At 46.6% G+C, this 24996-nt stretch overlaps 1 protein-coding gene and 1 long non-coding RNA gene across 5 annotated transcripts; one reads left to right on the top strand and one right to left on the bottom strand.

The window, feature by feature from the left end:
* Positions 1-373: 373 nt before the first annotated feature.
* Positions 374-23624, bottom strand: GATA1 (GATA binding protein 1). 3 transcript variants are annotated; one of them, XM_080988257.1, is made up of 6 exons: positions 22337-23624; positions 8837-9050; positions 7139-7522; positions 5983-6128; positions 5653-5778; positions 374-3105 (listed from the first exon to the last, which is right to left on the bottom strand). In XM_080988257.1, the coding sequence occupies exons 2-6, from the start codon at positions 9006-9008 to the stop codon at positions 2791-2793; spliced, it is 1143 nt and encodes a 380-aa protein (XP_080844383.1). In that variant the 5' UTR covers positions 9009-9050; positions 22337-23624; the 3' UTR covers positions 374-2790. The 3 variants fall into 3 exon arrangements, with proteins under 3 accessions (XP_080844383.1, XP_080844382.1, XP_080844381.1); XM_080988256.1 differs by having other exon boundaries at positions 21800-23624; XM_080988255.1 differs by having other exon boundaries at positions 22319-23623.
* LOC308467004 lies at positions 1905-17680 on the top strand. Of its 2 annotated transcripts, XR_013981056.1 has the most exons (4): positions 1905-2034; positions 7034-7319; positions 14515-15624; positions 16438-17680. It is a non-coding gene; the product is annotated as an uncharacterized lncRNA (long non-coding RNA). The 2 variants fall into 2 exon arrangements; XR_013981055.1 differs by having other exon boundaries at positions 14515-17680.
* Positions 23625-24996: the final 1372 nt, after the last annotated feature.

The following is a 24996-nucleotide window of genomic DNA, read 5'->3' on the forward strand; positions in this document are numbered from 1 at the left end:
TGCTTCATATTTTAACCAGTTTGTTGGTTTGAAAACTGCTTTATTGCAATTACGGTGTTTTGCCTGTTATTGTTGTAAGCTGTCTACGTTGAATGAAGGGCAGGTGTGCAGCATAAACTACCGTATGTTCCCTGGTGGACTGTGTTTAGTCAGGAGAGCCGCAGGCTGTGCAGATCTATTGTAGCTGAACATGTCTCTACCCTCCCCACTCCTTTTTACAGGAATCATGTGTCTTCATGATCCATTTAATTTCGCACAAAAATTACTGAAGGCACTTGAAGAAGCCGGCATTCTACTGTGGAAGCTCCTCCCAGGCAGCCCAAGCCATGCCGTAGCTGGAACTTGCCAAAGACAAAGCTCACTCACACACCTCTTGTTTGTTAACACAAATTAGTATATATATTTTCCCCTCTGAAACAAATTTAAACCCCCAAAGAGCAGGGCATCAATGGAAGCTCAGTGGCAAATTTACAAAGCCAGTGAAGAGTCGACAGGGTGCGATATCTCTGCTCAAGGTCAGCATGTATAACCTCCTCTTTTTTTGTCTCCTATTGTGATGCTTTAGAGATGGGAATGAATATACCCATGGAAAGGGAGCATTAGGAGCTGTACAGGGAAGCGGATTTGGACCAGTGCATTTCAGGATGGATTTTGAGGTGTGGATAAATTTAGTTCCTTGCATGCATTAGAAGATGGGTGAATGGTGAGATACCAGGATGGAACAGGAGTCGGTGGAAGGTAGTCCAGTTGTAGATCACCAGATGGCTTCGGGTGGCCTGCCAAGTGCAGGGATAGGGAACATGTCTGTTCCCCCCGACTCCGACTCCCATAATCCCTGACGATTGGCAATGCTGGGTAGTACCAGTGGGAGTTGGGAGTCCAACAAAATCTGGAGGGCCGCAGAATCCCTAGTCCACACCCAGCTATCCAACTATAAGCATCTGCTTATAGTTGGAATCCTTTCAAAATAATGATAAGCCAGGTGGACTCTGGTCTGACGCTCACTGAGAATAGTAGGGCACAAGGCAGAGAGGCCAACAGGAGGTGAAGTCAGAGCCAACGACAGGCAGAGGTGAATCAATTCCAGGTCCAACCCTTTGGGTTACAAACGGAGTATATAATAAAGCAGATTAGTTGTGCCTTAACTGTTAAAGAGATCCTGAGTGTGCATGTTTGCTTTGTAAATTGAAAGACATTGATGGATATTCCCCCGTTTTTCAGTAGATCGTGCAGGACAAAAGTCGCTTCACTCTGGTACAAATGTACAAACTGCCCTGCCCAGCAACTAATTTTTAACAGGACGGTTTAGACAGTCAGCAGAAACGAGTGGAAAGGTGTTTTTTTCCTGGATTGAACAACACTGCAGGTGGGAGTGGCGTGCCCGAGTGCAGCGTTCCCCAAGGCGAAGGCGTCCCAAAACAAAACTCCGTGTCCCACAACAGGCAAGCAGTAGCGAGCAGCTGAGATGTACATGGAACAACTTTTCCCCAAATCTCTACTGATAGCCACACTGATAGCCACTCTTGGCTTGCCGGGGGGGGGGGGGGGGCGTGTGTGGGACAGACAGGACAGCTGAGATACATAATAGGGCGGATGACTATTAGGATTGCCACTTGCATTGCAGGCAGATATACAGGAACAAAGGGAGAATTCAGGATGGGGTTACCGACTTAAAACGGCAGGGCCCGTTTACCATATACATGACAAATAGGGTGGGTGGAAGCACTATTTCTCACAAGCATAAAACTTTTTGCATTTTTCTTTTTGCATTTGTACATGTGTTTCCCTAAGACAAGAAGGGAGGCACTGTGCAAAAGTATGTGCTTTGCTTATGATGGGCCAATTCACCAGTCTGGCAGGGGTGGAGGTGGAGAGGACAGGTGCTCATTATGAACTTCTTGTTGTCACCCAATCCAGGCTGCAGGGGACGCATCCGACCACACGCAGAGCACTCATCCGACTTATTCCACAGGGGAAACATAGCTGTGAAAGCAGAAAAGCAGGTGCAGGTACTCCTGGAGTACTGTATATAAGGTATGCAAATGAGCTGGCCATGCTTAGCCAAATAGGCAAGGAAGAGAAAGTGGTTGGAGATAGTTGGACAGCAGCTCTTTACAGATAGGGTGGAGAAAGCTGGGCGGAGGTATCAGTAGCTCGCTTCCGTCTATGGCTTAGTAGGTGGAGGGACTGCACAAAAATCTTCTTCCATGCGTAGGAAACAGTGGATGTCAGAGAGAAGGGTTGTCCTTGTTTCTTCATAGCCCGAATGTAACATAAATACCTTGCATGCGGTTCAACCCCCAGCACCTCCAGAATGACCAGAAAAGACCTCTGGTTGGAATCCTTGCTAGTTGCTGCCAGTCAGTGTAGCAAATGCTAGATGGACCAGTGGTTTGACTCAGTATGAGACAGCATCCTGTGTTCCCTTGCATGGACAGCAAATGTTCCTACCACCTGCTCCCCGATGGGGAAGCATTCGGTCCCAGCATTTCTCACCTGCGGTATGAAGTGGCACATTCAGCCTGGAAAAGAGCTCGACTGCTTTATCACCACCTCATCCGCTGCTTGGGGGAACTACCCCATAATATATGTCTTCTCTGATGACGAGCTGCGGGATCAGAGCATCCTCCCGTTGTTATTCTTTTCTCCTGTCCTTCCAAGGCGCCCATGCTGCAAGCAGTTAATACACGTGCTCCAAAATATTATCAAGAGAGATGTGCCCTCCTTGCTTATTGGTCCCAGAGTCACTGTACATGAATGCCTTTGGTTGTTGTGTGGTTGTAGGGCTCTTTACCCCAGTGCAGAGACAACCCCCGGGGAGCCATGTGGGGCAGGAGAAGCCTGTGGAGGAAAGCCTGGTGGAGAGCCTAGAAGGTGTGGATTGGGTCCAAAAGGGAGCAAATGTCCTGGCAACATCATGGGGCTGAGAGTATAGAGGGCAGCTGCTTCTTCCCCCATCAGAGGTGCTGGCATCAACTCCAGGGGGGTTGGGGTGGACATGGCAGCTTCCCCGGAATTCCCCTTGCGCTTTTTGGACTTGGCTGAAGAGACCTTGCGGTTCCGGGTCTGGATCCCATCCTTGCGCATTGCCAAGGGACGATTCACCTGAAAGGCAGAAGATGGAGCCATGAGCGAGCGTGAGAGCAGTGCCGCAGAGTGGTCGAGAGCCAGCGAGCAGAAGGAATCGCAGGAAGATCATAGAGTAAAGAAGAGGCCAGAGCAATAGCTGTTTGCAGAGCAGGTGCATGGTTCAGATAGAGAGCAGAGAGGCGCAGGGTTGGCTATGGAGCCATACTAACTCAGAAGTAAACTCCACCAGGTTTGACAGGATCACTTCTCAAGGCAGAGGGCCTTCTCGGTTGTGGTGCTCTCCCTATGGAACACCCTCCCTTCAGATGTCAAGGAGATAAAGAATCACACAACTTTTAGAAGACATCTGAAGGCAGCCCTGTATTGGGAGGTTTTTAACACTTGATGTTTTTAGATATACTGTCAGCCGCCCAGAGTGGCTGGGGAAACCCAGCCAGATGGGTGGGGTATAAATAATAAAATTATTATTAATAATAATTATTATTTTGTTTGCTTGCTTGCTGTAGTGCAACATAATGATACAGTTACTGTTCTGGAAAGCAAATGAAAGCAATTCCTTCCTGACTTTAGTGTGCTAAAAATGCCACTTCACATACGCACACTGCCTGAAGTGACCCGAGGAGTAAACAGAGATGGGGTATGTGTGCATGTTGCAGGAGGATGTATGTGTGTGGCAGCTGGCAGATCCACACCCCGAGGCAATTGCCTCATCCAGGCCGTGACAGCTCTTCAGGAGAAGCTACAGGGTAGGCACCCCCAGGGTCTGAGGACGATGGGAGAGGCACGTCCTTGGTCTGGGAAAAGGGTACTGAAGGTGCTCCCTTTGGAGCGGTATAAAGTCACCCAAATTTGAGTCCTCCTCAAGGCAACATGGGAACGGCAGAAGCCTACCAATTTGTTCACAAACATCTGGGGGGGGGGGGGTCAGATTTATTTCCCCCGAAACAGGCAAACTAGGAGGGAACACGTTCTTTTAAAATCCATGGATTGTATCCAACTAAGTCTTACTTAGAGTAGACCCACTGAAATTAAGGGGCATTAAGTTAGCCAAGTCATTTACATGGATCCGCTTTGGGTATGACTGGACACAACACTATGTACCTTTTATCAAATAAAACACTCTGGGCTTATCCACACGTAACTTTTGTCCTGCTCTTTCCAGGGACACGTCTGCACTTAAAAGCTTCGTGTCCAAGCATGTGTCATTTTCTCCCCCGCCCCAAGCTTTCCCCACAGAAACCCGCTTTTTAGCTCTCAATTAGAGCAAACGACAATTTGGGCTTTCCACAGATTGCTATTTGCAAGAGCAGAGGAAAGGTGCATAAGGCCCTTCTGCTTATTCTGAAACAACACAGAACAAGGGCGAAAACACTTCAGAAAGCCCGAAAGAATAGGGAGGACAAGAATGAGAAGGAAGGAATGCTGATGGAATAGGTGGACGAGGCAGCTTCAGGAAGTGTCTGGGCCATATAAATTGCCGTTAGGAGCTACAGGTGGTCCAGGCAGCAGAAAACAGGTGGGCAAAGGGGGAAGCCTCTGCAGGTTCCCTTCTGAAAACATCTTCAGAAGAAGAAGCCATCAGGTTTAAGTAATAAAGTGTAGTTTGTCAGGATGGCTCGTTCGAGGCCATGGCACGCGTTTATGGCAGTGCCAGGTTTTGACCAGCAAACTTCCTGTTTCAGTGCTCGTGCAGCCTTGTCCACAGTGCCGTACCGTTTCTTGTTATCCTGTCCACCAGCTTGCAGACATAATTTGACAGCTATCACAGCACGCTAAACATCTGCATTCTGAAAACGTTAGCATTTGGGGAGGTGTTTTAATGACAAATGGGTTTTCTCAGTTTTCTCAGGAAATGCAGATTTTGAAGACAGTTGCGCACACTTATTTGGTGTGGCAGGTCTACTCGGCCAAAACAGTCCTTAAGTCACTTATTATATGTTGCTTTTATCGATCTAAAGTCAGCTTTTGATACAGTCCCAAGACATGCATTGTGGCAAAAATTGGAAAAGAGAAATATAGACCTCCGTCTATTATTTCTTATCAAAACATTATATACTGACACATCAATACAAGTAAAGGTGGATCTGGCTGGCTATCTCACCACTAGAATTAAGACCATTACTGGAGTCAAACAGGGATGCATTTTGGCGCCTTTCCTGTTTAATTTTTATATTAATGACATTGTTAAAGAACTGGAGGACCTACAGTTTGCTCCTGTCACAATTCTCGACCAAAAACTCTCAGTTTTATTGTATGCTGATGACCTAGTACTTGTATCTGGAACCCAGGTGGGGCTGAGACGGCTGCTTGTGAAATTAAGTTCATATTGCACGAGGAATGCTTTATCTTTCTATAAACTTAACATAAAATCAGTGTAATGCTTTTTATCCATTAAATGGGTGTTTGTGAGAGAGAAAGAGAGAGCGCAAGAGAGAAGCAAGCAAGCATTCATGAGATAATCCTGAGGCTGTTTATCAAGACACTTCAGATCCAGTTTTCTGGACACAATCACACTGAGATGCCCTTATTCCATCAACCAAACGCCCTACTGCCTTGGCTTACATTGTGCAGCTTGAAATAGAGACCGCAGGCATTGCATACGGGTTCTCCGTTCACGTTTCGGCGCCAGAGGGTGGTGGTCGTCGTCTGGCAGTTACTGCACTGGGTGCCGGCTCGCTTGCTGACAATCTGCATGGTTGAATATGATGAGGGTTGTTACATACAGCAACAAATGGAACCTGCAACAAACTGTTGCAGGGAGTCCAGCCACGCCACTCCATTCTCCTACCTACCCATTCCTGCCCACCTCTGTCAGTCAGATTTCCATGCACCCCCGCACCAGAATGTACCTCTGCAAACCTCAATGTTGCCCTGAACATAAAAATATATTACCAGACGTTTCTTTGGCCGGATGAGAGGCCTGTTCTGCCCATTCATCTTGTGGTAGAGCCCACAGGCATTACAGAGGTAGTGACCAGTGCCATCCCTTCGCCACAGTGGCGTAGCTGTGGCTCCGCAATTCACGCACTCTCGCGCCTCTGAGGAAAGAGATGGAGACAAGCAGTCGGTGGGGAAGTGGCAGAATAGCTCAGAGGGGGGCGGGCATGAGGCCCTTCACTTTGAGGAGATGCTACTAGCAGCATGTCTGATGCAGTGCTGGGCTGGAGAAGGCCAGACAGAGAAAGCGCAAGAAAGACGCCAAGAACAATGATTCTTGGGTAGAGGAATATTAATTCATTTACATAATGGGTAAAGGAAGCCAATCTTTTCATGTCTAATAAATGCTGCTAGAGCTTAATCTCCATTATGGATCCGTCTTGGTCTATAAGCTCATCCTAGAACCTAAGAGGTCAGCTCCAGAACGTGTTTTCAATGCCAGAGCCCAAATCTGGAACCTGTAAGGTCATAATTATTGTGCCGCTAAGCATATGCAGAGTATAATGTGGGAAAGAAATATGTTCTACATTTAATGAGCAGAACTTTGCAGCTCAGAGGTGGCAGTTCATGACCAAGATTAAGCCACAGGCACTCTAGCATTTTATAGATTTGCCTGTGGATATCGCTTCTCCTAAACACATTTTTTACGCTGACTATGTCTTGTGGTTGCCTCTGGTAAACAGCTTCATGGTTGGTCAGCTCTGACATCCAAGCAGCACAAAAAAAGTGCTGATCAGCTGGGCCAGCTAGAGTACATAAACTCTTTCAACATCATGGCCAAACTTCCTAATGGGAAATGTAATCTGAGTGATCCACACATTTGGCATGTTTAGGTTTTTCTAAAAAAAACAACAACAACAACAACCTGCATTTAAATATTCACATTAGGACTGAAATGAAAAAGTATTTTGGTGCAAATTTTTAACTTTGGTACAAAACTGTAACAAATTTGAAAACTCTGCCTCTCCAGTCTGCACCATTTTACGAAGGTGTTTTTGTTTAACAGGCAGGCGAGCTTTTGAAAGAGGTCTAGAGTGGTGCAGTCCATTGTGTCCCATTGTTCTCCCTTTGCTCCGCAGCCCATGTGATGGTCCCCAGCAAAAATCCTCACCAGTAGGAGAGAGCTGTGTTGCCCCCCGTAGTTTAGGGGAATACCCAGCTGTCAGGGGACTCCCAGATGGCGGGAAGTATCCAAAGTCCTGCCCCATTGCGTAAGCTGCTCCAGTCGGGGTTCCTAAAGGCAGCAGTTCAGCATGCGTGGGGCTCATCCGCTCCGTCTTCAACATCTCCAGGTATCTGGGACTCCCCTTGTCATCGGGGCTGAGGTCCTTGGGCGAGGGAGGCGCTTGGAGGGTCTGATATGAGGACGTGGCAGAGGTGTAGATTGGGAGTCCAGCGTGGGGCTTTCCAGAAGAACTGGAGACCCAAGCTGCTGTGCTGTAAGGGTGCCCATCCACCCACTGCAAACCATTGAGGATGGGATACAACTGCCGCACTGTTGGAGAGGAAACAAAAGGAAACATTAAGTAGGGTGTGCAGGTGTTCAGGGCAGTGGGCCTACACTAGAGTTGGCCAAGCAGGCTCTGCTGGATCAGAATAAGTGGCTCCTTCATTCGGTATCCTGTTGCCAGCAGCGGTCAGTTAGATGCTTCCAAGAAGCCCACAGTCAGGCTATAGGGACAGCCTCGCTCCTCTCACACGCACGCACCAGTATTCAGAAGCATGCATCCTCTTTTCCTGTTCTGGTCCCATGGAAGCCTCCGGGGGGGGGGGGGGGCCTGGAGGGCAGGTGGTACAGCACCACGGAGAGCTCCCAGACTCTCTTCACACCATACATTTAAAGGACATGGAGCCTGTGAGCTGCAGTTTGTTCAGGGTGCTGGGAATTGTGGGTGTAATTAGGCTAACCAGGCCTCTTCATTTGGTCCATGGCCACCTGTCACATGACATCCAGCACAGGTCAAGCCATGGTGCCAAATTCAAAAGGATGAATCAGGCGTGGCTTGATTCCCCCCCCCCCCAAAAAAAATGCAAGCCATGGTTGTAAAGGAAGAATTGGGAGTCCGTTCTTCTTTCCTTCCTTTACTTTTATTTCATAAAATTCCTTCCTTCCTTGACTGCAAGGAAAAACCTCGAAGCAGTTTCCTTTGCAGCTGCAAGTTTAAAATTGAACTACATGATGTAATATGACATCAAGTGATTGACTGGTGGGTGGACCTTTCAAAGATGGGCCAGTTTAGGATACAGCTCTCTGGCTGGATCCACATTCCCACAGTGAGGACTGTGAATGGCCATACAATGCCGAGATTGCAATCTTAGCCATGACTACTCTGAAATAAGCCCCACTGAATTAGGTGGGGTTGAGTACCTTTTGTGGGGGGTATGGAAAACTGGGGTTGGGGGAGGTAATGGAACAGAGTATCTTGGGAAAGAGCATAACAGTCTGTCAGGAACCCTGAATAGAAGCAGCCCACAACGTTGATGTTTTTTTAAAATTGAAGGTTCAACATATACTTTAATATTTGCAATGTAAAAACACAACGGTATCACTGTAAGCCCATCAGCCAGAAATTCTGAGAATGAGGCGGCTACAGAGATGCACTAGCACATTACTTTTGCCTCCAAAGTAATAGTAAAAGTCTCTTTGAGTGCACAGAGGGCCTTTGCCAAATGCAGCATATCCATCTATGATTCAAAAGGGTAATTACAAGGGCTAATAGCTTGCAGGCAGAGGGAGGTGGGGAGGGTATTGGGATCAGCTGCTTAGTATGTTTAAAGGTATGTCCTCTTGCCACCACTGTATACCTACCTGGAGAGTGTCTGTAGGATTCAGACATACGAGAGAAGTAGGTGGGCATGGCCCCAGCATCAATACCCTCTGAAGCAGGAAAGAATAGGTCTGCATCATCATTTGCTTGCAAATGGGGATGTTCAAAATACTGGGGGGCAGAATCTTCATTCCCCACAGTAGAATAATCCATTGTCCGTTCTTAATTGGAATCTTCCTCTGCAGCTGATAAAACCTGCAATGATTTTTTTTTTTTTTTAAGCATGGCACATGAGACAAGGAGAGTCCAGATTCCTGACTGAGAAGTGAATGAGATCTAGTACATTGCTAGGGCCTAGTGATTAGAACCAGCATTCATGAGTTTTATCTTGGTTCGCCTTTACTTCCAGAACACTCTGCAGCAGAGGTCGCCAATGTGTTGCCCTCTGGATGACTGAAGTTGTAAATAGGTGAATAAACCATATTTCCTAAAGCACGACAGTTTCCACCGTGTCTTCTACCTATTCTCCAAAGGTACATACACAGACCCTGTGTGTGTGCCTGTAATCCCATGTGCTCTTGCCACCACTTGGCAGAGAGAGAGGCAGGCACTGGGCTTTTGCAACACTATTTATCCAGTGATAAATATATTTATGTTCCTCTTCTTTTGGCAGCTGTTCTTGGTAGTAGATGTGGCAGCCAATTCCTGAGCGTGCCAGTTCTTAGATACCTAGCAGCTCTGTTGCTGGCAACCAAGCTACTTCAGACCAAGATCAGTTTGAAGTTTGCCCCGTATTGCATTTTGGACTTCGTGAGCTGACCTGAAAATCCCACTTCAAAGTCCATAATACAGTATCCAGACTGCACACAAAGGATGCGAGAGTATGAGTAATAATAATAGCAAATAAAATATAATATCAATGCTGCTTTGCTCACCTGCCCCTTTCAACTAAAGTGGAGCCAAAATTTCTTAGAAGACATTTTTCTGAGAAAATACCATCCCAGAAAAAAAAGGCAATTCTGCAGAAATGTTATCTGAATATCTCCACACACAGAGGGACGGAGAGAGAGAGAATCAACCAACCAACCATTTCCTCCCTCCCACAGTGTCCCAGAACAATGCCAGGCCTGGGGCATTATGGGGTGTGCAAAACGGTGGTCAGGCTACCTAAGGAGGTGCTCTTACTGCCACTTGCAGAAGCAACGATAACAAGCTGTGCTACTGGCACTTCTTTTTGTCCAGTTATGTATTGCCAAAAAGGAGGATCTGCATCACCAAAAAAGAAGAATCAAAGAGGGCATCCAATTTGCACAACATTGTAATATGCTAGTTCATATGTTCACACAAATCTAGAAATAATTACTGTAATAGAAATAGAATACATATCAACATTGTGGTGAAGACAACAGGTAGCTTTTGCTGCCTGCTCCGTCTGCTGACCAGGCGCTACTAACTGCTGATGGACCATGTCAAGGCCTCTGCTGTTCTCCCTTATCCTTAAATCAAACTTTGACTTCAAAGAGAGGATTGTCTTTTGTAAAGCACAACACATCCTGCAGTTACGCACAAGGGTTTCTATCCAACTAAGTTACACTCAGAGTTAGACTCATTGAAATGAATGGACCAAAGTTAGTCATGTCCATTATTTCCAATGGGTCTTTACAAAATAGGACCAACATTGGCTACAAACCAAGCATTTCTAACCAGCTCTAGGTTTCAGAGTCTAGAATCACATCTGTAAATGTGTGCCTCTTCGTGTTCAGTTCTCCACCTATCCTTAAGCCACATTGGAACTGAAAAATAAAAGGAAACCGGTGTGACTGCATAAGGAGCTTACAGATGAGCTGAGAATTAAGAAGGGGATGTATAAGAAATGGAAGAAAGGGAAATCGCAAAGGAGGAGTATACACAAGTAGCCAACAGTTGCAGGGGGAAAGTCAGGCTGGCTAAAGCTCAGAAGGAGCTCTGGCTTGCAAGAGAGGCTAAAAATAATAATAAAGATTTTTTTCGGCTGTGTCACATGGAGGAGGGAGCATGCTTGTTTTCTCCTGCTCTTGAGGGTAGGACTCGAACCAGCGGCTTCAAGTTGCAAGAAAGGAGATTCTGACTAAACATCAATAAGAACTTTCTGACAGTAAGAGCTGTTTGACAGTGGAACCGACTCTCTTGAGAGATGGTGCACTCTCCTTCCTTGAAGGTTTTTAAGCAGAGGTTGGATGGCCATCTGTCAGGGATGCTTTAGCTGAGATTCCTGTATTGCAGGGGGTTGGACTAGATGACCTTTGGGGGTCCCTTCCTACTCTAAGATTCTGTGACTATGCAGTGCCCAAAATGGGGTGGTGATAGAAAGTGGAATGATTTCAGAGTGTGAACGAGAGGAAAGTGTCAGTATAGTGGTACCTCGGGTTAAGTACTTAATTCGTTCTGGAGGTCCATTCTTAACCTGAAACTGTTCTTAACCTGAAGCACCACTTTAGCTAATGGGGCCTCCTGCTGCCACCACAAGATTTCTGTTCTCATCCTGAGGTAAAGTTCTTAACCTGAGGTACTATTTCTGGGTTAGCAGAGTCTGTAACCTGAAGCCTCTGTAACCTGAAGCGTCTGTAAACTGAAGTGTCTGTAACCCGAGGTACCACTGTATGCCTTTCAACCGATGTCAGCGACTGGGCTCAATAACTGGTTCTGCCCTGACTGGGCTAGGCGACTGGAGCACTTTCAGAGACCTTCCGATCCTGGAAAGCAGGTCTCAGTGCCCTGGACTCACAACTGTGCATTGTGAGCACCAGACTCAGCAGAGTATAAATAACGCGGAATTAGCTGTGAAGCATAACTTCTTTTATTTCCAATAGCTACTACAAACTAACAAACTACCGGCTTGCACGAGTGTTGCAGCTCCCACTCAGCCATCTAGTCACTACATAGATAAGACTCTCTCCACACACAGAGTCAGGCAGTCAGTCAGGAGTGGAAGAGTAGAAGAGCAGTTTCTGCCCCCTCCTTTCTCAAAACATCAGATCAGGAAATTCTCGCAATGGGAGGGGGTGAAAATATCAACAGAAAGTGGGAAGGTAGGCCAACTGTGTCCACCTGAAAAGATGTGAGATGGCATCCTACCCCATTGTGAGCCCGGGGTGTAGAAATATCTGGGCCTCCACCAGATATTTGCAACTCTATCCAAAAGATGTTTGGGATGGATTGGTGGGGAGGTGGCGAAAGTCTTGGTTTTTGTAGCCCATCCTTTACCGCTCTGCAGTGTTAAAATGGGAACACACCATTTTGATCCCTACCATTAAAACAGCATGGCAAAGATACATTGTGGCACAGCAACAGATTCCCACGGGATAAACAAAAAGAATTGCGTGATAAATGTAGTGCAGGTTTGGCTTGCCGATCAGAAGGTCGGCGGTTCGAATCCCCACGACGGGGTGAGCTCCCATTGTTCGGTCCCTGCTCCTGGCAACCTAGCAGTTCGAAAGCACGAAATGCAAGTAGATAAATAGGTACCGCTCCAGCGGGAAGGTAAACGGCATTTCCATGCGCTGCTCTGGTTCGCCAGAAGCGGCTTAGTCATGCTGGCCACATGACCCTGGCTCCCTCAGCCAGTAAAGCGAGATGAGCAATCCCAGAGTCGGTCACAACTGGACCTAATGGTCAGGGGTCCCTTTACCTTTACCTTTAAGGCTGTTGGCAGTGGAGGCCAACCAGGGGCCTTGTGCTTAGATGGGAGTTGGATTTAATGAGAACCCAGGTGAGAACAGTGCTTGCAGAACCTTTCTGGATTTGCCTCCTTTGCCCAAGGAGGGCAGAGAAGTCCAGGGCCTGTTGGAGGAACCCGTTTCCTTGTGACTCTGCAATTCACCCTCCTTCCTCTTATCTCTTTCTCTAACCAGTCTCTCTTTCTCAGAAGTGACATCTTTACTTTCCTCATCAATATCAGCTTCCAGATCTGATGAGGCTCCAGGGAAAAAAAGTGTGTTTGCTTGCAGTGTGTGTCCCATGTAATATATTGGGCGTGTGAAGCAAAGACTGGACAAGAACAGGGAAGACCTAGGTTCAAAACCCCAGGCAGCCACAAAGCTCATGTTTGTGGGGCGGCAGGGGCAGGACTCTCTTGGGCTTCCCAGAGCTAAAATTGTGAGGCTAAAATCGGGGAAGGCTGGGGAAAGAGAAGCAATGCTTGTCACCTGAGACTCCTTTGGGGGAAACACAGATGTCTGTATTGTGCTTGTATTTCTCTCTTAAAAGGGACCCCTGACCAGTAGGTCCAGTCGTGACCAACTCTGGGGTTGCGGTGCTCATCTCGCTTTACTGGCCGAGGGAGCTGGCGTACAGCTTCCAGGTCATGTGGCCAGCATGACTAAGCCACTTCTGGCGACCCAGAGCAGCGCACGGAAACGTCGTTTACCTTCCCGCCGGAGCGGTACCTATTTATCTATTTGCACTTTGACGTGCTTTCGAACTGCTAGGTTGGCAGGAGCAGGGACTGAGCAACGGGAGCTCACCCCGTCGCGGGGATTTGAACCGCCGACCTTCTGATCAGCAAGTCCTAGGCTGTGTGGTTTAACCCACAACGTCACCCGCGTCCTATTTCTCTCTTACACTCTGGCTAATTTCAGCTTCGGTAGTAGGGAATCAAATCAGAACGCCAATTTGGGGGCTGAACCAGAGCAAACAGCAACCCATGGATAACATGAATTGCCTTTTGTTGCACTTCAGTTTTAAAGAGCCCGTTTTCATGGGCAAAGCTCGCGGGCAAAAACAGGGCGCTCGGACATGGAGCTTTCAAGTGTGGACTTGTGCCGAGATAGCACAGGGCAAAAGTTAAGTGTTGATAAGCCTTAAAGAAGAGGCAGTTGGCAGGCAGAGTCATCCCCTGGGCTGGTTGTAAGAAAGAAGAAGAAGAGGAGGAGGAGGAGTTTGGATTTGATATCCTGTTTTATCACTACCTGAAGAAGTCTTAAAGCTGCTAATATTCTCCTTTCCCTTCCTCCCCCACAACAAACACTCTGTGAGGTGAGTGGGGCTGAGAGACTTCAGAGAAGTGTGACTAGCCCAAGGTCACCCAGCAGCTGCATGTGGAGGAGCGGGGAAGCGAACCCGGTTCACCAGATTACGAGTCTACCACTCTTAACCACTACACCACACTGGCAGGTGATTGAGGAAAGACTAAGGGGGATGGGGCAGTGCCCCATGTGCCCTAGTGGACCAGCCTCCACTGCCCCAAGGGAGCACCAGCTGCTTTTAATCTGCTGGAAGAAGAACCAAGCAAGACCCCATCGCGTTAACCTGCCATTCACAAGCGCCTTTCCTGCAGAGCTTGCAGTTCCTTGCCTGCCAGGTTCTTTGGGGGCTTCCTGCAGAAAACTGTGCATCCTCAGCTACATCTTTCTAGGACCCTGTTCCTCTGCCCTGTGAATGGCAGTTGGATCTGGTGCCAGGCCTTATCGCCCGATCTTTGCAGTGTGTTCAGTCATGGGGTACCAAAGGAAGCCTTTTGAAATCAACCTTGTACGCATGCCAGCTTCCTCTGAACGTGGGACTAGTGGCGCTGTTGTCCTCTGATTCATTTCCTCCCCCTTTGCACCTCTGGGGCCTTTAAAGGACCTCCTCGATTCTGTTCTGTGGGAGGGAATGGGGGACCAGATTCTGAGTCATAGGCTGGGCTGCAGAATTCAGATGCACATTTTTATATGTGGGTATTTGCTGTGCTTTTTTGCAGCGCTGTACCTGCTCTGCAGCCCCCGTCCTGGACCAAGGGAGCTCGAGGTGGCTTACAAATCATTTTAAAGCGAGCAACAAAATGACAGCAAGGCAGTACAGTGAAAAACAAACTTCAAAACCAGATAAAAACAGTATAAATAGTACAACAAGAATGATCGGAAGACTTGTTTTGTCAGAAGTCTTTTTATTTAGGTGTTTATTTAAGTGTTAACAAGGAAGATTATGTTTTTCTATGTATGTAAATCTGCTTTTTCTTTTTTTCTTCTTTTGTATTTTCTTCTTTTTTCTTTCTTAATTGCTTTTTTCTTTAATTTTCTTTTTGTGATATGAGGTTGTAAATTCTTTGTATATGTGTGTAATTTAAAATAATAAAGATTATATTAAAAAACAACACAGAGATTGTTTCAATTCACAGCTTTGCAGCATCTCCGGCAGCATGTCTTAACATCCATGTCTGTCTAAAAATCTGCATCTTCAAACAGCAGCAGCAGAGAGGGAGCCAGGGGTATTTTTAAGAATCCCAAATCCCGGGTCTTTTGCACCAGGCTTTGCAGACCCTTCCAATACAAGTTTTTGATTCTCAGAAACCAAGAAGTCTTCAATTTGTTATAGCTTCCCATTTCATCTGAATCAGGAAACTATAATTAACAGCTTCCAAATAGGCCAAGAGATTAAGCCAATTCAAAACCACAATTTAATACTTTGGCTTGTTTTGAAGCTGTTAACCATGGTTTCCTGGTTCAAATCAGGTTTGCCAAATTATTACTCTCCAGATACAGTTGGACTACAGTTTCATTGGCCTGGGACTGCTGGGAGTCCAATAAATCCTGAGAAGATCACATTGGCAACTCCTGTGATGGTTAACGAAAAGATTTAACGTTGTTTTTTGCTTGCTTGTACAAAGAGAGGAATGGAAGGAGCTCTGTGTGTGGCTGAAAGGCTCGCTCATATCTCAGCTTTCAAAGGCAAGATATGATCATCCAAACATGGTCATTATCTCCATATTGTATTTGGGAAGCCTGAAACTGCCTATAGCCAGTCAGTGAGTTCATGGCTGGGGCTTCTTTTGAATGCAAGACTTTGCAGCTCACATTCCTATACCATATATGTGCAAACACATGTAACCCTCCCCTCAGTTGCCCCTTCTGAAATCAGCTGTTCAAAGTGGTATGTTGGCATCTGTCCATCTCGAGAGTGGGCCATCAGGGGCAAAGTCAAATCATTGGAGAGTTACAACGCCTGCTGTGGCTGTAGAGACCGATATGGGAGAGACATGTTTTGTTGCAGCTGGGGCAGAGGAAGGCATCTGGTTGTGCTGTTGCAGATACACCACAGCGTTTCTTCTCCCTGCGCTCCTCCCGGTGGTCATTTCTTCTCTGCTCACTGCTATGGATGCACAGCCAGACGGTCTGTCTCTAGGAGCTGCAGTCATCTATCAGGGATTCCCACACCGTGTGCTTGATGTTGGCAGCCTTCATGTCACATTTGCAGACATCTTTGTAATGCGGAGCTGGTCTGCCAACGGACCTGGTGCCTGAAGCCAGCTCCCTGTAGAGCATGTCCTTGTGAATCCTGCTAAGGATGAGCCATCATACTGGACAGTTGCACATGTTCTCATGGAAGGACACAATCATCTCACAGAGCTTAGGTGAGCTTTCTATCTTGTTGAGCAGAGTCATTTTCAGCTGATGAGGTCAAAGACCTGATGAAGGCCATGCACAAGGGGCATCTCTGCTCTTGGCAATTCTCCTGCAGCTGGCGCAGTGGGAAAAGCATGTCTACTGTAGACCTCTGAGCTCTAAAGCTGCATTGTGACTCAGGATAGATCCTGTCAGCGAATGACTTCAATCTGTTGAGAACTACAAGGGCAAAGCCTTTCCCCACAGTACTGAGCAGGGAGATTCCACCGTAGCTGTAACAGCCGTGGTGGTCCCCTTTGTTATTCTAGAGGGTCACAATGCTGGAGTCACACATGTCTTGGGATACTGCTTGAAATGTATGGTGCAGATGGGGCCCTAGAATCCATCATGACTCCCCAAAATGTGCAACAGGCCTTCACAACTTGTCACCCACTAGCAGAATGCAATCTGCACCAACCATGTGTGAGATGGCCTTCCAGGGGCTTAGTAAATCTGGTTTTCCTGCCTCCCACCTTCGATGTCAAAAGCCCAGGTCAATGTCAAGCAGATGGCAGGCCACAGATGCTGTGCTGTCTTCAGCTCAACAAATCACAAGTCCAAAGGGTCCGAAATATACGCACCAGTCGTTTATGTGATTCTTACTGGGGAAGGGCCACAGATCAGTGGTAGAGCATCTCCTTTGATACAGAAGGTCTCAGGTTCAGTCCTTAGCCTCTTCTGCTAGGGCTGGGATTGTTCCTTGTCTGAAACTCTGGCCAGTCAGGGTAGACAGTACTAGCTGGGCCAGTGATCTGAGTATAAGGCAGCTTCCTATGTTTTTATTTACCAGGGATAATGACTAATTTCTGCTATCTGTTCCAGGTAAGTTGCTTTTCTAAATTTTGCATTTCAGGAAATTTGTCAGTGCAAGCAGCTAGAATCATTCATCAGGGTTCAGCTCCCTTCCTGGGATCTCCAGCAATTAAATCTCTGACTGGAGGTGGACAACACACCTTGCCTCTTGTGCACCTTCATATGTGTATAAACATGAACATGAAGACACCATGCAGGGCACAACTCTCTATCATTTCATACACTGCAGCTGCTGCTCTTGATAACATATTGTAGAAGAAGCATGTTTCCCCCCCCCCCCCGGACATCTCTAATCAAAGGGACAAAATTCTGAGTTTAAATACTATAGAAGGTCCTGAAGTCAATAAGGAACATGCTGTGTTGGATTTTCAACCAGTGGAGGGCAGACTATGGCAGGGTAAATAAATGCAGGATCTATAGCAGGTCAATGAGAGACTTCAACAATGTGTACAGTGGTACCTCGGGTTAAGAACTTAATTCATTCTGGAGGTCCGTTCTTAACCTGAAACTGTTCTTAACCTGAAGCACCACTTTAGCTAATGGGGCCTCCCGCTGCCGCCATGCCGCTGCTGCGTGATTTCTGTTCTCATCCTGAAGCAAAGTTCTTAACCCGAGGTACTATTTCTGTGTTAGCGGAGTCTGTAACCTGAAGCGTCTGTAACCTGAAGCGTCTGTAACCTGAAGTGTCAGTAACCCGAGGTACCACTGTAATAATCTGGGGGGGGGGGGGAGAGAGAACTCAAATAGTGAAACTTCTTTTGAAAATAGGGATGTTAAAATAGCGCCTGTGCTGTATTCATCTCTGAAAATGTGAAATATGCCACACAGCACAGCCCTAAACAACTTATGTCCTAGGCTTTATATAAGTGTGTGTGTGTGTGTGTGTGTGTCCCCACGCGCACGCACAAACACACAAATACATATATAGTGGTACCTCAGGTTACAGACGCTTCAGGATCAAACGTTCCCTTGTGGAAAAGTATATCTATCTGTGAAGAAACTGGTTGATGTGTTTGTCTGAAACTCTGGGTGGCATGTTTTGCCTCTAGTGCACAATGCTTTTCTAGTGCGCTGTCCCTGTCCTCTCCCCATGCTACTTATTACAGTGGTACCTCGGGTTACAGACGCTGCAGGTTACAGACGCTTCAGGTTACAGACGCTTCAGGTTACAGACTCCACTAACCCAGAAATAGTACCTCAGGTTAAGAACTTTGCTTCAGGATGAGAACAGAAATCGCAGCACGGCGGCAGCGGGAGTCCCCAGTAGCTAAAGTGGTACCTCAGGTTAAGAACAGTTTCAGGTTAAGAACGGACCTCCGGAACGACTTAAGTTCTTAACCCGAGCTACCACTGTAAACATCAAACCAACACTGCCACAAACATCTATGCCACACGCATCAAAGGCATCGCCTTATCTCTGGGCTACACCAGTCCTTATCAGCAGGAATGAAATTTCCTTTTGAATATTTTCATTTCAACCAAAATTACAGTTGTGCCCATAGCCATTTAGTGACTGCACTCTGCACACTGTTACTGAGCTGGGCATGAGGCCCCCAGAGATGCTTCCAGAAACTTATCACCGGCTTCACCGGCTTCAGATAATTATCTGTGGGGTATTTGTTATCGGGACACTACTGAATCACAGGCAGCAGTTTTAATCCAGCCTGAAGCCGTTTAGATGCTGCTCCCACAGAGATACCAGCTTGCATTTCAGCCTAAAGCTTCCCCCGTCAGAAACTTCACAAGAACATGGGACCTTCCAAAGAACCCAGGTGTCCGAGAGCCTAGGCAGAAGGTAAACCAGGAGGACTTCCTGGCTTTGCTCTTTCTAGTAGAGTCCATCCTCTCAGGCCCTCTGCTCCTGCCCCAACTCCATAGATCCCAAATGGAAAAGTGGGACTGAGAAGTCTTAAGAAGTCAGGAGACAAGAATGGAAAACCCAACCCACTCCCGTTTCTTGAACTCCATTTTCCTGCCACCGTTCCATTTGAATCCTTACCAGGACAAAAAATTAGAGGCAAATGCATTAGTCTCTGGGATCAGATGTTAATGGGAAGGTGGTTATATGGAGAGCAAAAGAAATTAACATGTGTCCCCTCCTTTCACTATATTCCGTTCCTGTTTACCTGTCCTCTCTGCCTCTCTGTTTATCCATCCATCCATTTTCTTTCTACCTGATGAGTTTCCCAGTACAAGGTCATCCTACTATCCTTTCCTCATGCAGGGGTTTTTCACCCACTCTTTTTCTGTAGCCACCAGTTTCATGTGGGTTGATCCTTAGTTTTGAATCATTCTGTACAGAGTTATGTCCATCTCTAAAGCTTAAGTGTGTGTGTGTGTGTGTGTGTGTGTGTGTGTGGCAATATTTCCATATTTGGTGCAGTGTGGGAACAAGAGTGTGAGCTGGGAAGTCCCCAGTTCAGAATGCACACCACACATATAAAGAATTCTCAGAACTGCAGTTTACCCCTCAGAGAACTACAGTTCCCAGGATTCTTTGGGGTTGCTTTAAATGCACGGTGTATATGCAGCCTTAAGCACGCTACACTCTCTCAGTCTCAGTTTCCCCACCACCGTCTGCAACGTGGAGATAATATTACTGGCCTACCTTACAGGGTTAGTCTAAGGATGACTGAGATAATGCACGTGAAGCAGTTTGGGTGCTCTGATGTGCAACATTAATGCTAAAAGCACAAGAGTCTTGTGGCACTTTAAAGACTTAACAGGTATATTGTAGAGATGATCCTAGTTCCAATGAAATAAATAAATTAATATTAAATGTTATTAATTGTCTTTCCCAATCATGACTCTCAGGGTGGAATCCTCAGAACATTGCCTTGCATGAGGAGGAGTTCATTTGGAACCAACAAGACTTCCTTAAAAGTTAGTTGGTTTCGAATAGAGATGTGACTCCCATTTTACAGATGAGAAAGTGAGTCACTGCTTGTGTTTGAGATAGGATTTTTCAAACCCAGTCCCCCCGCATCGAAGGACCGACTTCCTTCCACCACATTGACCGGCTTCCTTCTCACGTATAATTCTTGGGGCATTTTTGCCATGGGTGGCTTAAGAACAGCCCAATCCTAGGTATATTTCTGTGGAAGTAAAACCTACTGCATCAAATGGGACTTCCTCCCAAGTCGCTGCACATAGGACTGCAGCTGCTGGACTGTTTGCTTAAAATGCTCTCTAAAGTGATTGCAAAAACTCCATTGTTATTTCCTTGCACGAAGCGCAGCATCATAACAGGGCAAAAGAGGATCAAACGTTCCCTTGTGGAAAAGTATATCTATCTGTGAAGAAACTGGTTGATGTGTTTGTCTGAAACTCCCATGGCGTTGGTCTGGAACTTTGGGTGGCATGTTTTGCCTCTAGTGCACAATGCTTTTCTAGTGCACTGTCCCTGTCCTCTCCCCACGCTACTTATTACAGTGGTACCTCGGGTTACAGACGCTTCAGGTTACAGACGCTTCAGGTTACAGACGCTTCAGGTTACAGATGCTTCAGGTTACAGACTCCGCTAACCCAGAAATATTACCTCGGGTTAAGAACTTTGCTTCAGGATGAGAACAGAAATTATGCTCCGGCGGCGCGGTGGCAGCAGGAGGCCCCATTAGCTAAAGTGGTGCTTCAGGTTAAGAACAGTTTCAGTTTAAGAACAGACCTCCGGAACGAATTAAGTACTTAACCTGAGGTACCACTGTATTATTATTATTATTATTATTATTATTATTATTATTATTATTACTATTATTATTAAAATTACTAAATTGTCCTTCACCCAAATATCAAAGGGCAGTTTACAATATTAAAATACCAAAAACAATAATACATACCATAATAACAAGCAATAACAATAATGCTCCTCATAGAATCATAGAATTGGAAGAGACCACAAGGGCCATCGAGTCCAACCCCCTGCCAAGCAGGGGGTTGTTATTTAATAATTTTATGTACACTTAAGAATAGTCTTGCGCTCTTCCCTTCCTTGCACAACACTGATCATTTCAGCATCTTTACACAAACAGCAACCTTCCCATCTTTCAGCATCTTTACACAAACAGCAACCTTCCCATTTGCCTTCTCTGCCATGTCCAGGCAATTTTCCCCTTCCCCACTGTGTTCTTGGAGGCACCTTTCTGACCTCGGCAGGTTCTGTCAGCCTTTGTGTTTCTCACTTGCAACAAGTCTGCTCTGCCATTTCTCAGCCATCCCAATGTGTTTCTCTCACGGCTTTCATGCTCATTTTTCTGCTCCTGTGATCCTGATTCACTTCATTCTCTGCCTTTTTTTTTTTTTTAATGAAATTTGGGAGTTTGTATTTGCACTACTAGAAGTTGGTGCGAGGAACTGTAGATCTGCTCTGGGTTTTTGGTGCAGTTATTTTAACTTTCCAGCACAACTGTAAATAGTAGAACTCAAAACCTAGCACATTTTGCCCGAGCCTATGCCTGTTTGCATCAGAAACATGTCCCCTGCGATCTAGTGAGACCTAGGCACCAATAAGTACGTGTTTATAGGATTGCAGCCTTAACTCTTTCCCAAAGGATCTACAAGGATTATTTTCTTGAATTCACTCTCCATGTTCAAAGCCCTGACTCACCATCGAATCAGACTTAGAAATTGACAAAGGTTGGAGGTTAGCTCATCTATTAATCTGTTTACTCCCTCATCTCAGTTATCACAATCTGTTAGGATACCACTACTCCCTTTTAATCTGTGGAGTGATAATACATCTAGATGTAACTTTAAAAAATCAAGTCAACCATACACATTCCCGACAATTTATACCTCGGTCCGTTGTGTGATTGCTTTGCGTCTAGCGTTCTCGAACTCACTGCACTTTGGCCATGCACTGCCAGTTTTCCAACACCCTTTTCATTTGAAGAGGGAAAAGTTTGCCTTGTCTCTAGCCGACCCATGCTTGGAAATGTTCATTGTGCCAAGGCAGCCAACATCAGGGCTTAGCCTTTGAAGCTCTTTTCAGTCCCAAAGCTCAGACATAAACCATGCAAAATGATAACGATGATGAGGATGCCTCTACCCATGTACAGAGTGCACTTCTCTCAGCCCCAGTAGCAGTGAAGGGCATCCAAAGCAAAGGATAAATTTTTGAGGCCAAACACTTCTCATCTTCAGCACTTTGCCCTATCCACTCATGTTGCAATCCTGCTTTTCTGTCTACCCCATTCCTCTAACCATATCCATTACTATTCTGAACAATTCCTCGCTTTTGTCCATTACTCAAAGAGAAATCAACAACTGTCCTTCAAACAACTGGATTTTGGGCATGCATTGAATCAAACTGACCTGGTGCAGAGCAAAAACCTTGGCAAATTTTTGAACGCGTCTTGGTCCACGGTGCCTAGAAAACGTGGGGAAGGGGCTGGGTTGACACTGGAGAAAGTGTCGCCACTTCAGCCGGTTGATCTGCCTCAACCAAGTCCTCCTACGATGTCCCAGGCTGTACTGGTGGGACAGAGAGAGAGAGAGACTGAATGCAACAGGGAGGGGACCGATGACCAAAAAAAAAAGTCAGCAGCAACCACCCAAGTGATGTCTCCGCCTCCACCAAAGGCGACCGGCAAGGAGGATGAAGAAGAGGGAGAGGGAATTGGAGGAAATACATAAAAACTCATATGCAGACCAAATAAAACCAACACCCTTCGTTTGGAAACAATTCAAGGGATAAGTTCAAGTGTGTGGAGCGGGAGAATTAAAGGGCCAAAAATTCTGGAGATTGTATCAAGGGTTGGAGGGGGAGCTGTATTTAGTGGGTTGGTGACAAGCCTGGAAGCCCAAACTCCTAGATCTCATCCCAATCTATGGGGTGAATTTGGGGCCTGGGCTTGTGCAGGGAGAAAAGAGAATGTGAGACGGTAGGAAGTCAGCAATGCAAGTTCCTGTATCTTTTATGCTCTTATCTCTTGCTATTTGGATCCACCAGCGCAAGATATCTTTTGTTCAGCCTTCCGTGGAGGGAGATATGTAGCTGAGCATTTTCCCCCACCCCACCCTGAGAGAAGCAGACATCTTGTTACAGCTGTTCACATGTATGGAGAAATCACTGAAGGTTGTGCAGAGAGGGGGGCAGAGAATCCTGACCACTGCTTGTCCACCTACTTGCCCTCCTCCCCGCTGTGTTTCTATATGGATCCTCAAAAGAGTAGCCAAGCATTTTGGACTATTGCAATGTGCTCTACGTGGGGCTACCTTTGAAGGTGACTTGGAAACTGCAATTAATCCAGAATGCGGCAGCTAGACTGGTGACTGGGAGTGGCCGCCAAGACCACATAACACCGGTCCTGAAAGATCTTCATTGGCTCCCAGTACATTTCCGAGCAAAATTAAAAGTGTTGGTGCTGACCCTTAAAGCCCTAAACGGCCTTGGTCCTGTATACCTGAAGGAGTGTCTCCACCCCCATCATCCAGCCCGGACACTGAGGTCCAGCACCGAGGGCCTTCTGGCGGTTCCCTCATGGTGAGAAGTGAGGTTACAGGGAACCAGGCAGAGGGCCATCTCGATAGTGGCGCCTACCCTGTGGAAAGCCCTCCCAGCAGATGTCAAGGCAATAAACAATTATTTTACTTTTAAAAGACAACTGAAGGCGGCCCTGTTTAGGGAAGTTTTTAATGTTTGATGCTGTATTGTTTTTAGTACTCAGTTGGAAGCTGGGGAGTGGCTGGGGAAACCCAGCCAGATGGGTGGGGTATAAATAATAAATTGTTGTTATTTTGTACAGGCATGTGTCTGACACACGTTTATAGCAGGTTTGCTTTGTGGCAGAGCACATGTTTTGCAGGCCAAAGGTTCAATTCTTCCAGCCAGGTAGGGCTGGAAATGTCTCCTGTCTGGAAACCTGGAGAACTCTGAAACACTAGTCCAGGGGTCTGCAACCCGCAGCTCCGGAGCCGCATGTGGCTCTTTTACACCTTTGCCCCGGCTCCGGGGCAGATACTAGCGAGGGGAGGAGGCGCATTGTGCGCCCCGACACTCCCCACTGTGGTGGGCGCTGTACTGGCTGTGACGTCACATGGGGGTGGTGCATGCGTTAGTCATGCACGGTCCCGACGTCACCTTCCCGGTTTTGCGGCTCCCAGTTTTTTTTTCTTTGGAAACGGGTCCAAGTGGCTCTTTTTGTCTTAAAGGTTGCAGATCCCTGCACCAGTCAGTGTACCGTATTGACAGAATTGAGCTCGGATGGACCTGTGGCCTGACTCTGTATGGCAGCTTCATATGTGAGATTATACAGCAGGATGCCTGGCCTGAGAACAAGTAGTGAGGCAGAACCATTGCTGACTGTTTTCACTTCCCAAATAATGCCACACTCTCCAGCTTTCTCTCTTTTTCTGACAACTGCCCCTGGTAAGCCATTGGTCCTATTCTATTTGTCTTTGGGGAACCCAGTCAGATGGGCAGGGTACAAATAAAATATTTATTAATTATCATCATCACCAGTGTCTTTTACAAGTTAGTTGCTAGCATTGTCGTTCTGTGAGGTCCAGCACCTCCCAGCTCTCTAGGGGTTAAAATTGCGCAGGGTGTGCAAGCATGCAGGCACAGGTCTGTAAATATAACCCACATGAAGAGAAAACACCAGTACAGGGTTTTCCTTCCATCTCCCATCCCTTTGCCACCTGTCTGCCTCTGACCCACCTAGTCAGAGTTGCCAGTCAATGACAGTAAATGGTGTTAGATATTGTTTGAGCTGGAGCTGTTTGATAAGCATGGCCAGATTCGTGGCAAAGGAAATAGTCAGTTTATTAACATCATTCAGGAGCCAATGTTGAGCAGGCTGTGATTGCCAAGTAAAGGAGTCATCAGGCTTTGTTTTTCTTCCCCCCTTCCCCCCTGGAATAATGTTTTTCTCCTTCTTTGCACAGAATCTCTAAAAACTTGCAGTTCTGTTTGACGGAGGCCACATTTCCCGCACACTGAAATACTGGGCTTCTTTGCCACTGCAGGAGTTGGAATGCAAAAGAGTACA

Source organism: Podarcis pityusensis (assembly GCF_964106645.2).
Source record: "Podarcis pityusensis genome assembly, chromosome: 17".
Classification (NCBI taxonomy): Eukaryota; Metazoa; Chordata; class Lepidosauria; order Squamata; family Lacertidae; genus Podarcis; species Podarcis pityusensis.